The sequence below is a fragment of the Salvelinus fontinalis genome, chromosome 19 (assembly GCF_029448725.1).
Source record: "Salvelinus fontinalis isolate EN_2023a chromosome 19, ASM2944872v1, whole genome shotgun sequence".
Classification (NCBI taxonomy): Eukaryota; Metazoa; Chordata; class Actinopteri; order Salmoniformes; family Salmonidae; genus Salvelinus; species Salvelinus fontinalis.
This window is the reverse complement of record NC_074683.1, coordinates 32,474,600-32,486,460: the sequence shown is the minus strand read 5'-3', so window position 1 is coordinate 32,486,460 and position 11,861 is coordinate 32,474,600. Positions and strand designations below refer to the sequence as shown.

The 11,861-nt window shown below is 44.4% G+C and overlaps 1 protein-coding gene across 2 annotated transcripts; it reads right to left on the bottom strand.

Moving 5' to 3' along the window:
* Positions 1–59: 59 nt before the first annotated feature.
* On the bottom strand, positions 60–8,228 carry LOC129816632 (ras-related protein Rab-5B-like). Of its 2 annotated transcripts, none has more exons than XM_055871358.1 (6): positions 8,140–8,228; positions 5,275–5,536; positions 4,927–5,078; positions 2,851–2,973; positions 2,595–2,688; positions 60–2,391 (listed from the first exon to the last, which is right to left on the bottom strand). In XM_055871358.1, the coding sequence occupies exons 2-6, from the start codon at positions 5,435–5,437 to the stop codon at positions 2,264–2,266; spliced, it is 660 nt and encodes a 219-aa protein (XP_055727333.1). In that variant the 5' UTR covers positions 5,438–5,536; positions 8,140–8,228; the 3' UTR covers positions 60–2,263. The 2 variants fall into 2 exon arrangements, with proteins under 2 accessions (XP_055727333.1, XP_055727332.1); XM_055871357.1 differs by lacking the exon at positions 8,140–8,228 and adding an exon at positions 7,684–7,782.
* Positions 8,229–11,861: the final 3,633 nt, after the last annotated feature.

Genomic DNA, 11,861 nt, shown 5'->3' with positions numbered 1-11,861 from the left:
ACCCATGGCAGAAGACAATTATCACCACTGGACTAAACCATTTTGAGACATACCATCGGTTCATAGTCACTGACCGCACACATGGCGCAATAGCACATCTTTATTGAACAATGCTTTACAGAGGTGCTGATGGGAGTTTAAGTTTTTTCCCCACATTGTGTGAACTTCATTATTATTACACATAACCTGTGATCATAGAGTTAATGAATGAGTGACTTATGGATTCATCAGTTAATCATGAGCCCATGAAACAATTTGTTTTTAAATTAAGTAGAGCTCATCACATCGATTAGGGTCCTTAGTTAGCGATTAATTCCAGGATGACATAGGTATTCTAGTCAGTAAAATCAACAACAAAACAGGTTCAATACAATTAGGTGAAAATACATAGTGTATTTGACAAGAGTTCCTCACAACTGTACAAAGAGCAGACTGACAGACAACGTGCAGTCAGTTAATGGTTACAGGGATATGCTTTACTTTGACTCCTACGTACTGAACACACCCCAAAGCAAACTCAAAAAGCATACAGGGGAATAAAACAGAGTAGGCACTTTTTTTTGTTTTTCAAACCCCTTGTAAGCACCCTTATTCTTCTTAGCTAAACATGCGCACTTCCAAAATGATCCCCCTGTCCCCTACCTACCTCCTGTAGATCTGAAACAAATGAAGAGTTAGAAGCAATATGGCAAAAACAAATCCACCCTGTCTATCAGTTGACAAGGTGAAGCAAATACCATGCCTTCTCTCATCCCTCCAGATCTATATGGACTGTCTAGGATTTATGCGTCAATAGAGTCCATCAACAGAGTGGGTAGCTCTGTCATCAAAGCTGTCTGTGTCCAAACCAGTGCTTTGAACAGCATCAGCTCGTTAGTCATTAAAAGCGTTATTACATTGTTTTCATTTACATCAACTCTTACGCAGTAAGACACAGGACAAATGAGGAACAGCAGAACATAGCATGTATATCATGGCCCATGCAGTCACAACATGACAGGCAAGATACAATGGTTTCCTAACTACAGGACTTCATCCCTAGAGCGGTTTAAGTAGCCTGGTCCCAGATCTGCTTTTTCTGTCTTGCCAACTCCACGTTCATTGTCAACCATAGGGACTTGGCAATGACAGCACAAACAGATCTGGGACCAGGCTAGGGTTTTGAGATCCTACTATAAACTATCACTCGGGAGAGGCAAGGTTTTTCTCCTGACCAGGAGAATCTGCAGCCCTGGATATCGCTGTGCAGTAACCAGGGTTTTCCAAGCTCGGTCCTGGGGCCCTGGCTGTGTAGTGCTAGGGCACAAAACAAAACATGCACCCAGGAGGGGCCCAGGAAGGAGTTTGGGAGACCCTGCACTAGACAGTGGATTGATTGTTAGAAACAGCGGTAGTTTCCAGCGAGGGCCTAGCCAGACTCAGACATGGCATAGAGCAGACTCACTCTGTACTGTGGGTTCTTCAGTGTATATCTACTGTACAAATGTGGGTGGAGGTGAGATCGAGGATGAGGGGTCTGGATGATACCAGACTGGCATTGGCACCATGATGTCTCACAACACCGCTGCTCTGAGGAGTATTAATAATAATAATAATATAGCCTAGGGGAAATAAATGAGGCCAGAGGAAATAAGGGCATCAGAAGAGACCATGAACTGTGTTTTCCCTCTCATGCGATTGTGGGTAAACTGTGCCAGCTAACATGGGTTATTCTATCTGTGGCAACCGGGAAGTGTCTGGAATGGCTCAGGCCAAGGCTTCAGGTTGCTCAGGCTGCCTGGGGCTCATGCTAGAGGGGGTGATGAGGGGGCATTCAGGACAGCAGTAATGGGAATACTTTGAGGGAGTGTGGCCTGCATCCCATTCACTCTTTTCCCCCCTCATCCCTCGCTCCATCTCTCCTTTCTTCCCTCTCTGCCACTCAAGGACCGACACTGCAGCGATTGCATAATGAAATGGAACCATGATTGAAATGAATCGAAACAGACCGAAGGCGAAACAACATCCACGATTAGTGCTAAATACTATACAGTCTTGTCAGACTCTTTTATTCTTCCTGTCTGTCAGTCTTTATCAGACCTCTCTCTCTCTGTCAGAAATCTATCTGGCTTCGCAAAAGACAACCGTCCTGTTCTGACTCTTTCTTCCACCATGTCTCTCTCTCTGTGGCTGTCTGGGTGGATGGGAGGGAGGGTGGAGGTTTGAAGGGGGTGTCCCCTTGCCCGACCCCAGAGGTTGGGAGCAGGGTGGAAGTGGAGCGGTCCTAGTTCCCTCCGCCGCTTCCTCCACAGCAGGATCGGGTGTTGTGGGCATCGGGGTCCTGTAGGTTCACTCCCCGGTGTCGTGCTGCGTGTGTAGGGTTCTGGGTGTCCGTTTTTGGCATCTTTTTGGCTGCAGAGACAGTGGAACAAACTTTTATCATGTTATTCTTCTGACCTAGTTCTAACTAGGGCCTGGAGTTTTTCTTCCGCAGGTCATGTAGTCATGAAAACATTTGTTAACAGTTTTTGTTATTAGGTCAACAATTGAAATTAACAAAAATGGTGTTACCTATAAGTATCCCTATAGGTTGATGGGGGAAGATGGAAGCTTACCAATGGCCAGGAACAGTTCGTTGACATTCATGGCCGTCTTGGCAGAGGTCTCCATGAAGAGAAGCCCAGTGTCTTCAGAATAGGTCTGGGCCTCCTGTCAGACAGGAGGCAACAATCCATCAGTATTGGGAATAGTATCCCCAGTGTTTCATCATTATCCCCAGTATTTTATAATTAATATTTGATATACCGTAGTATTATGTCAGTGTATAGTGCCGACCATAACATGTTACTGAGTCAGTGTTGAGTACAGTACCTCGTACTCCACTAGTCTCTTCTCAGCCAGGTCAGCCTTGTTCCCTGCCAGAGCGATGACAATGTTGGGGCTTGCCTGCCTCTGTAGCTCCTTCACCCAGGCTTTGGCTCGCTCAAACGTCTCCTACAGGAGGGCAAAGCAGAGGCCATAGGAGAGGGGCGAGTTGGTGAGAAAGAGGAGTCAGATACAGTGCAACATTTAAATAACATGGCAATGTTCACATGATAGAGAGGGCTAGAGCAGTACAGTACAATGGGGCGATTCCACAGCAGCAGAAAATATTGGTATCTCAGATTGTTCTGGCAGTTCTCACATAGAAGGGAGGAGGGTCTTTGAAATGCTTTTTACATTTGTATCACAAACCATTATTATTTTTTTTAACATGATGAAAGTGGCCATTTTAGGCCCTTTTTAGACCTATACATTACTCCTGTCAGACCTTATGATCTGTGAACCGTACATGATAGACAACAGCTTGGTGTCATTACGCGCTGCTGCTATGCGCTGCTGCCATGTGTTGTCATGTTGCTACCATGTTGTGTTGATGTCAGGCTGTGTTGTCTTAGGTCTATCTTTATGTAGTGTTGTCTCTTTTCGTGATGTGCGTTTTATCCTACATTTTTATTTAGAATCCCAGCCCCCATCCCCTTAGGAGGAATTTTGCCTCTTGGTAGGCCGTCACTTGCCTAGTTAAAAAAAGGTTAATAAAATAATTATACTCCTTATAGTGTGCTCTAAAATGTCTTGATTATGAAATATAATTTTGCACATTCATTTATTCAACATAAAAAATATGTAATCTCAAAATGACCCCTTTTCATTTTAAGACATATTGTGTGGAACAATGACCTCTACAAGTACATCACACTTCCAGAGTGGCCTCTGCTAATTCTGAATGTATGATACATTTACATGGACACCAGCAATACAGTGAATGGTAAAGGGATTCAAAGGGAACTCCCTCCCACTGCTGGTGATTTGCTGAATGTGCAATCGTAAAGGAGGGCTGTGATTGGTTAATGACCTGTCAATTTCTATGTAGAAAATGGGTCATATCATTAATAGTACCAGAGAGCCACTCTGGAAATGTGATGTGTTTTAAGAGTGTACTGTTAAAATGTGTCTAAAAATAAGCTACGTCAAAAAAGGAAGTTGAGATATTAATATTTGTAATGTTGAGTAAATGAATGTGAACATTTTTATTTCTGTATCTTGACACTCCATATGAGAGAACACTATTAGGAATATATTGACTCCAAGATGTTGTCTGTATCATGTACGGTTCACACATCATAGGGTCTTACAAGAGGCATGTATACACTTAGCATACAAAACATTAAGAACACCTGCTCTTTCCATGACAGACTGACCAGGTGAATCCAGGTGAAAGCTATGGTCCCTTATTGATGCCACTTGTTAAATCAACTTCGATCAGTATAGATGAAGGGGAAGAGACAGGTTAAAGAAGGATTTTTAAGCCTTGAGACATGGATTGTATACGTGTGCCATTCAGAAGGTGAATGGGCAAGACAAAAGGTTTAAGTGCCTTTTGAACAGGGTATGGTAGTAGGTGCCAGGCACACCGGTTTGTGTCAAGAACTGCAACGCTTCTGGGTTTTTCACACTCAACAGTTTCCCACATGTATCAAGAATGGTCCACCACCCAAAGGACATCCAGCCAACTTCACACAACTTTGCATTGGAGTCAACGTGGGCCAACATCCCTGTTGAATAATTTTGACACCTTGTAGTCCATTCCCCGACGAATTGAGGCTGTTCTGAGGGCAAAATGGGGGGGTGCAAATCAATATTAGGAATGTGTTCCTAATGTTTGGTATAGTCAGTGTATGTCTAAAAACATCATAAAATTGCCCATTTCATCATGATTTTCTCAAAAATGGTTTGTGATAGAAATGTAAAAGCATGGTAAATATCCTTCCTCCCAATGAAGTTTCTATCAGATACCGAACATATTTTCTGTTCCTGCTGGCATGGAATCAGCCAATACATTTATTGTTTACTCCTTAAGTTAGCTCTGAAAATGCAGCTCTGTGGTGCGCCGATTGATGACTGTACCGGCTTGGTGATATCAAAGACCACAATAGCTGCCTGTGCCCCGCGGTAGTACATGGGAGCCAGACTGTGGTAGCGCTCCTGTCCCGCCGTGTCCCAGATCTCAAACTTCACAGTGGTGTCGTCTAGACACACAGACTGGGCCAAGAATGCAGCTGAGAGAGAGAAGAGAGAGTGAATGTAAAGGTAATTATGTAAAACTCAATCCTTTCATCTCAGCAAACCCTCCCTTCTTGGTCCAGGAATAAAACTCTGTGTTTTTAACAGAAGATTTTATTACGGCACTCCAGGAACAGAGTTGCCCAACCCTGATCTGGGGCCAACAGTGTGCTAGTCAACTTCTCTCCTCACCTCCAATGGTGGTCTCCTGAAACTCATCAAACTGTCCCTTGACGAAGCGCAGCACCAGGCTGGACTTGCCCACAGCCATGTCTCCCAGCAACACCAGTTTAAACTGGCATATCTTTGTCTGGGGCAGCATGCAATTGGGCCGGCCACTCCCTCTGGTAGCCATGGTGACAGAGATGAGGGCGGGAGCCTCCCAGTGATGGGAGCTCAGACTACAGGGGACTCTGGGACGTGAAGTCTTTCTCCACCTCTCCTCTTTTTCTCTCTGCAGATGAGAGAAGATTTTGTATTTGTATTTATTAAAGATCCCCATTCCTGGCGTCCAAACAAATGAAGGCAAAAACATTATTACACCACTACACATCTGAAATACAACATTTATAATACCACTATATATATATGTGTGTGTGTGTGTGTCCTCACAGTCCACATTGTTCCATAAGGTGCGGATTTATTTATTTGATCTGATTTTACTGCGTAAAAATCAAAATATCTTCACAGATCTTCATTGTAAAGGGTTAAAACACTGTTTCCCATGCTTGTTCAATGAACATGCACCTGTGGAACGGTCGTTACGACACTAACAGCTTACAGACGGTAGGCAATTAAGGTCACAGTTATGAAAACTTGGGACACTAAAGAGGCCTTTCTACTGACTCTGAAAAACACCAAAAGAAAGATGCCCAGGGTCCCTGCTCATCTGCGTGATTGTGCCTTAGGCATGCTGCAAGGAGGCATGAGGATTGCAGATGTGGCCAGGGCAATAATTTGCAATGTCCGTACTGTGAGACGCCTAAGACAGCGCTACAGGGAGACAGGGCGGACAGCTGATCATCCTCTCAGTGGCAGACCACGTGTAACAACACCTGCACAGGATCGATACATCCAAACATCACACCTGCAGGACAGGTACAGGATGGCAACAACAACTGTCCGGGTTACACCAGGAACGCACAATCCCTCCATCAGTGCTCAGACTGTATGCAATAGGCTGAGAGAGGCTGGACCGAGGGCTTGTAGGCCTGTTGTAAGGCAGGTCCTCACCAGACATCACCGGCAACAACGTCGCCTATGGGCACAAACCCACCATCGATGGACCAGACAGACCTGACAAAAAGTGCTCTTCACTGACGAGTCGCGGTTTTGTCTCACCAGGGGTGATGGTCGGATTCGCGTTTATCGTCAATGGAATGAGTGTTACACCGAGGACTGTACTCTGGAGTGGGATCGATTTGGAGGTGGAGGGTCCGTCATGGTCTGGGGCGGTGTGTCACAGCATCATCGGACTGAGCTTGATGTCATTGCACACAATCTCAACGCTGTGCGTTACAGGGAAGACATCCTCCTCCCTCATGTGGTACCCTTCCTGCAGGCTCATCCTGACATGACCCGCCAGCATGACAATGCCACCAGCCATACTGCTCGTTCTGTGCGTGATTTCCTGCAAGACAGGAATGTCAGTGTTCTGACATGGCCAGCGAAGAGCCCAGATCTCAATCCCATTGAGCACATCTGGGACCTGTTGGATCGGAGGGTGAGGGCCATTCCCCCCAGAAATGTCTGGGAACTTGCAGGTGCCTTGGTGGAAGAGTGGGGTAACATCTCACAGCAAGAACTGGCAAATCTGGTGCAGTCCACAAGGAGATGCTCTGCAGTACTTAATGCAGCTGGTGGCCACACCAGATACTGACTGTTACTTTTGATTTTGACCTCCCCCTTTTTCCATTTCTGTTAGTCACATGTCTGTGGAACTTGTTCAGTTTATGTCTCAGTTGTTGAATCTTGTTATGTTCATACAAATATTTACACATGTTAAGTTTGCTTAAAATAAACGCAGTTGACAGTGAGAGGATGTTTCTTTTTTTCTTTTTATTATAGCGATATAAATGAACCGCCATAGGGGTCATTGAGAGGTCGAAACATGGGGCTGGCTTCTCGTGTTCCAGGTCCATTTGATAGAACGAATGGACCTGGTCATGTCAGTCGCATGCACCAACAACGGCGAGTTGATGTCCCACTCACCACTGTCACATTCATCCAAACGCTGGAATTTCGCCAGGCAGCGAGCTATTGTCATTTCAGTGGAGTGACAGCACGCAGTGTTTTCACTTTCATTACCACGAGAGCTCATGCCATTGTATGCCATTGTTTTTCATTATCTGCTACGCATTTAGCTGTATATTTTATTTTACATCGGGGTATGAATATTAAAATAGGCGCTATGCAGGTATCGTCAGCTTTATCTGTTAACTGCTGTATCTCCGTACAGAATGGACTCCGTTGAAGCCCAGTCATTTTGTTGCGGTTAAGCCAAATCCGCCCCAGCTCTGGTTCGACGGCCGTCTCACTTTCATTCTTGCAGCTCCACATCCCATACGTACACTCGGGGAGTAGAAAAATATGAATACATACCAGTGACAATATCGGCGCCCTCTGAAACGATCAGAGGTCCCCGTCTTGAGACTGTTGACAATTTATCAGCTGGTAAAACGACTATTAACACTTCCTGCAAATTCGCGCAGTCGCAGTCAGTGTCGCATTCTCGATTTTCTTAAACGGATATTTAACCGCATTCCTCCACGTTTTAGTTCGTCAGGTGCAAAGGCCCGCAGTCTCAAAACAGACTGTCTTTCATTATCAAAAATATTTGTCTTTAAACTGTTTCTTTACAACCGCATCAGAACAGAACTGCAGTAGCTAATACATATAGGGTGGGTTGTAATTTGATGTCTCTGTATGTGAATGGTCTATTGTGACTATTATGGAAATGTTTAATCACAACAAAATAATTCAAAGCTAAATGAGGACCACTGATTATTGTACATGAGGTGTAAAATGTAGAGAATGGACTTCGACTAGGCTACCTACCTTTAATCAGACGCAGCGGAAAACGACTGCCCCCTCGCATTGAAGATATCAAATTGAAGGCTGACCGCGGTACTGCAGGCATTGTTTTCAGAAAACAGGTTGCCCATTATATTAAATTGTGAAATTATAGTGAATGGACTTGCAGAATTTCTTTAGCATCCTGAGGTTGTTGGTAATCAGGACTACTACTGTCGTGTCTTCAGGGAACTTGATGATGGAGTTGGAACTGTGTGAAGCCATGCAGTCGTGGGTGTACAGGAGGGGACTGAGGAAACAACGTTGTGGGTCCTCCATGTTGAGGCTCATTGTGACAGAGTTAATGTTGCCTACCTTCATCACCTGGGGGCGGCCCATCAGGAAGTCCAGGACCCAGTTGCATAGGGAGGAGTTCAGTCCCAGGGCCTTTAGCTTTGTGGTGAGTATATGCAAATTAATATTAATACCTTTTTACAATGTAGATGTTTTTTGCATTGGATATATTTACCATATCATATCAAGACAGAAACAGAAACATTTTACCTTATCATAAGTAGACATAATTGCAAGTTATTAAATCCTTCCAATAGAAAAAATTATAGTTACAAATGGAACCTTGATTAAATGAGTTGACTCTTTACATGGGATGATTTCACTGAACAACAAAAGAAAGGGAATATTGAATGATCCCCATGATCCATCGCATCTCCCAAAAACATAATCTGTAAAATGATAGTCAAGAAACGAAAGCTTTGGTTGTCTTCCTCTCAGGCTTCCATGTCTTCTCCCTAGAACTCCTCAATGTCCACCTCTTGAACATTAGACTCTGACATCTTCACTGTCACTTTTCAACCTTGTTGAGGATGGCTCGTGGTCAGGCTCAAAAAGCCTCAAATTTGCCCGTATGGCCACCAATTTTTCAACCCTTGTATTGGTCAGCCTGTTGTGTGCTTTGGTGTGTGTGTTCCCAAACAAGGACCAGTTGCGCTCTGAGACGGCTGATGTTGGTGGGATTTGGAGGATGATGGAGGCAACAGGGGAAAGAGCCTCAGATCCACAAAGTCCCTTCCACCAGGTGGCTGGTGAGATATGTTGGCACGACTGCCATATTGCATCTCCATCCCAAAGCCCTTGCTTGGAAGTGCACTTCGCCAGACTGCCAAGAACCTTGCCCTCATCTAGGCCAAGGTGGCGAGACACGGTAGTGATGACACCATAGGCCTTTTTTATCTCTGCTCCAGACAGGATGCTCTTGCCAGCATGCTTGGGGTCCAACATGTACGCTGCAGTGTGTATGGGCTTCAGGCAGAAGTCTTCATGCTTTTTGATGTATTTCAGAACTGCAGTTTCCTCTGCTTGGAGCAACCGGGAAGGGGGCAGGGCAGTACGGATTTCTTCTCTTACATCTGAAGCAGTCTGAACATCAGACAGGATGGCATTGTCTCCCTCAATCCATGCAGTGGCTACTGCTATAGGTTTCAGGAGAACTGGGGCGGCAGGTGGGCTAGTGGTTAGAGCGTTGGACTAGTAACCGAAAGATTGCTGGATCGAATCTCTGAGCTGGCAAGGTAAAAACCGTTCTGCCCCTGAACAAGGCAGTTAACCCACTGTTCCTAGGCCGTCATTAAAAATAAGAATTTGTTCTTAACTGACTTGCCTATTTAAATTAAGGTAAGAAAAAAAACTGTGCTTATCACTCTCTCCCAAAATATATCCAGGTGGATCCTCTTGATGGGGCTGTCCATATCGGCAGACTGTGATATGGCCATTTCTTGGAGAGACTCCTTCCCCTCCAGGAGACTGTCAAACAAGATGACAACACCACCCCAACGTGTATTGCTGGGCAGCTTCAAAGTGGTTCTCTTATTCTTTTCACTTTGCTTGGTGAGGTAGATTTCTGCCTTAACTTGATGACCCTTCACATACCTAACCATTTCCTTGGCTCATCAACAGGTTGCTGTATCCATTGTTTTCAGTGCAATGATGTCCTTGAGCAGCAGATTCAATGCATGAGCAACACAGCCAATGGGTGTGATGTGAGGGTAGAACTCCTCCACTTTAGACCAAGCAGCCTTCATGTTCACGCCATTGTCTGTCACCAGTGCAAATACCTTCTGTGGCCCAAGGTCATTGATGACTGCCTTCAGCTCATCTGCAATGTAGAGATCGGCGTGTCTGTTGTCCCTTGTGTCTGTGCTCTTGTAGAATACTGGTTGAGGGGTGGCGATGATGTAGTTAATTATTCCTTGCCCACGAACATTCAACCACCCATCAGAGATGATTGCAATACAGTCTGCTTTCTCTATGATTTGCTTGACCTTCACTTGAACTCTGCATCCAGCAAATGAGTAGATAAAGCATGTCTGGTTGGAGGGCTGTCTGGTTGGAGGGCTGTATACTGGGCGAAGAACATTCAGAAATCTCTTCCAATACACATTGCCTGTGAGCATCAGAGGTGAACTAATTTCATACACAGCTTGAGCAAGACATTCATCAGCATTTCTCTGACTACGCTCCTCCATTGAGTCAAATAAACTCCTGATTCCAGGAGAACCATGAGCTGTTGCTATCGATAAGGTGTCTAATTCCTAATTTTCACCTCAAATAGAAGTAGAGGGACTTTTGTCAGAGGTTGCTTGTTGTGAGCGCTGAGTGAACTTTATGCACTTGGCCAGATGATTCTGCATCTTTGTTGCATTCTTCACATCTGATTTGGCACAGTATTTGCAAATGTACACAGCTTTTCCCTCTACATTAGCTGCAGTGAAATGTCTCCACACATCAGATAGTGCCCGTGGAATTTTCCTGATTAGATTAGAAAAAAATGAGTAATAAAAAAACCCAAATACAATTCCGCGTACAGATAAATAGTTAAGCAGTTGGATTAAACAACTCCTTTGTAAGATAAATGTTTTAAAATGAAACATGTATGGAAACAGGTGAATTAACACTCCTCAGTTAGCAGGCTCAAGCAAGCTAAAACCCACATGGTATCAGAAACTAACTAGCAGAAATGGTTAACAAGTTCTAAATTATTTAAACACACTTTGCTGTAGGCTACTATTTACTAGTTAACAAAACATCATGTATTTCAAATTAAATATATTCACCCCATCCAGTATTGTAATCAAAACTTACCAGATTGTAGTTCTTGTCTCAGACAGTGTAGTAGTGTTGTCTCAATAGTATCTCATTAGTGTGCAAGATCTTGAGAATCAGCTGCACATGTGATGGAATAATGCACTGTGCATGCAGAGGGTTGCAATTCCATTGAATTGGGGATAGTTTTACCAAAATATGCCACAAGACCTGGAATTGCCTTATGTGTATCCCACAAAAAAGGTTCACTGTTATAAGGTAATTTTTTTGATGAATTTAAGCAAAATTCCCCAAATTCCCAGGCTTAACTTCCCATGGAACATTTCAGACCCTTTGCAACACTAGTGGTGAGCTTAGAGGGCACTATGGTATTGAAGGTTGAGCTGTAGGCGATGAACAGCATCGTCACGTACGCATTCCTCTTGTCCAGGTGGGTGAGGGCAGTGTGCAGTGCAATGGCGATTGTGACGTCCATGGATCTGTCGGGGCAGTAGTCGAATTGGAGAAAGTCGAGTGTGTTGGGGAGGGGAGGGAGGAGATGATTTGGTCTTCGACTAGCCTCTCGAAGCACTTCATTGGGTCGGTAGTCATTCAGTTCAATTACTTTCCTTTTCTTGGGCATTTTTATGAAAATGTCAGAAAACACA

Coding starts and splice junctions, on each gene's coding strand:
- LOC129816632 (XM_055871358.1), bottom strand. CDS start 5,437: ATGGCTACCAGAGGGAGTGGCCGGCCCAATTGCATGCTGCCCCAGACA. Junction 2,689..2,850: donor AGAGACTAGTGGAGTACGAG/GTACTGTACTCA, acceptor CCTGTCTGACAG/GAGGCCCAGACCTATTCTGA. Junction 2,392..2,594: donor CGAACTGTTCCTGGCCATTG/GTAAGCTTCCAT, acceptor CTGTCTCTGCAG/CCAAAAAGATGCCAAAAACG.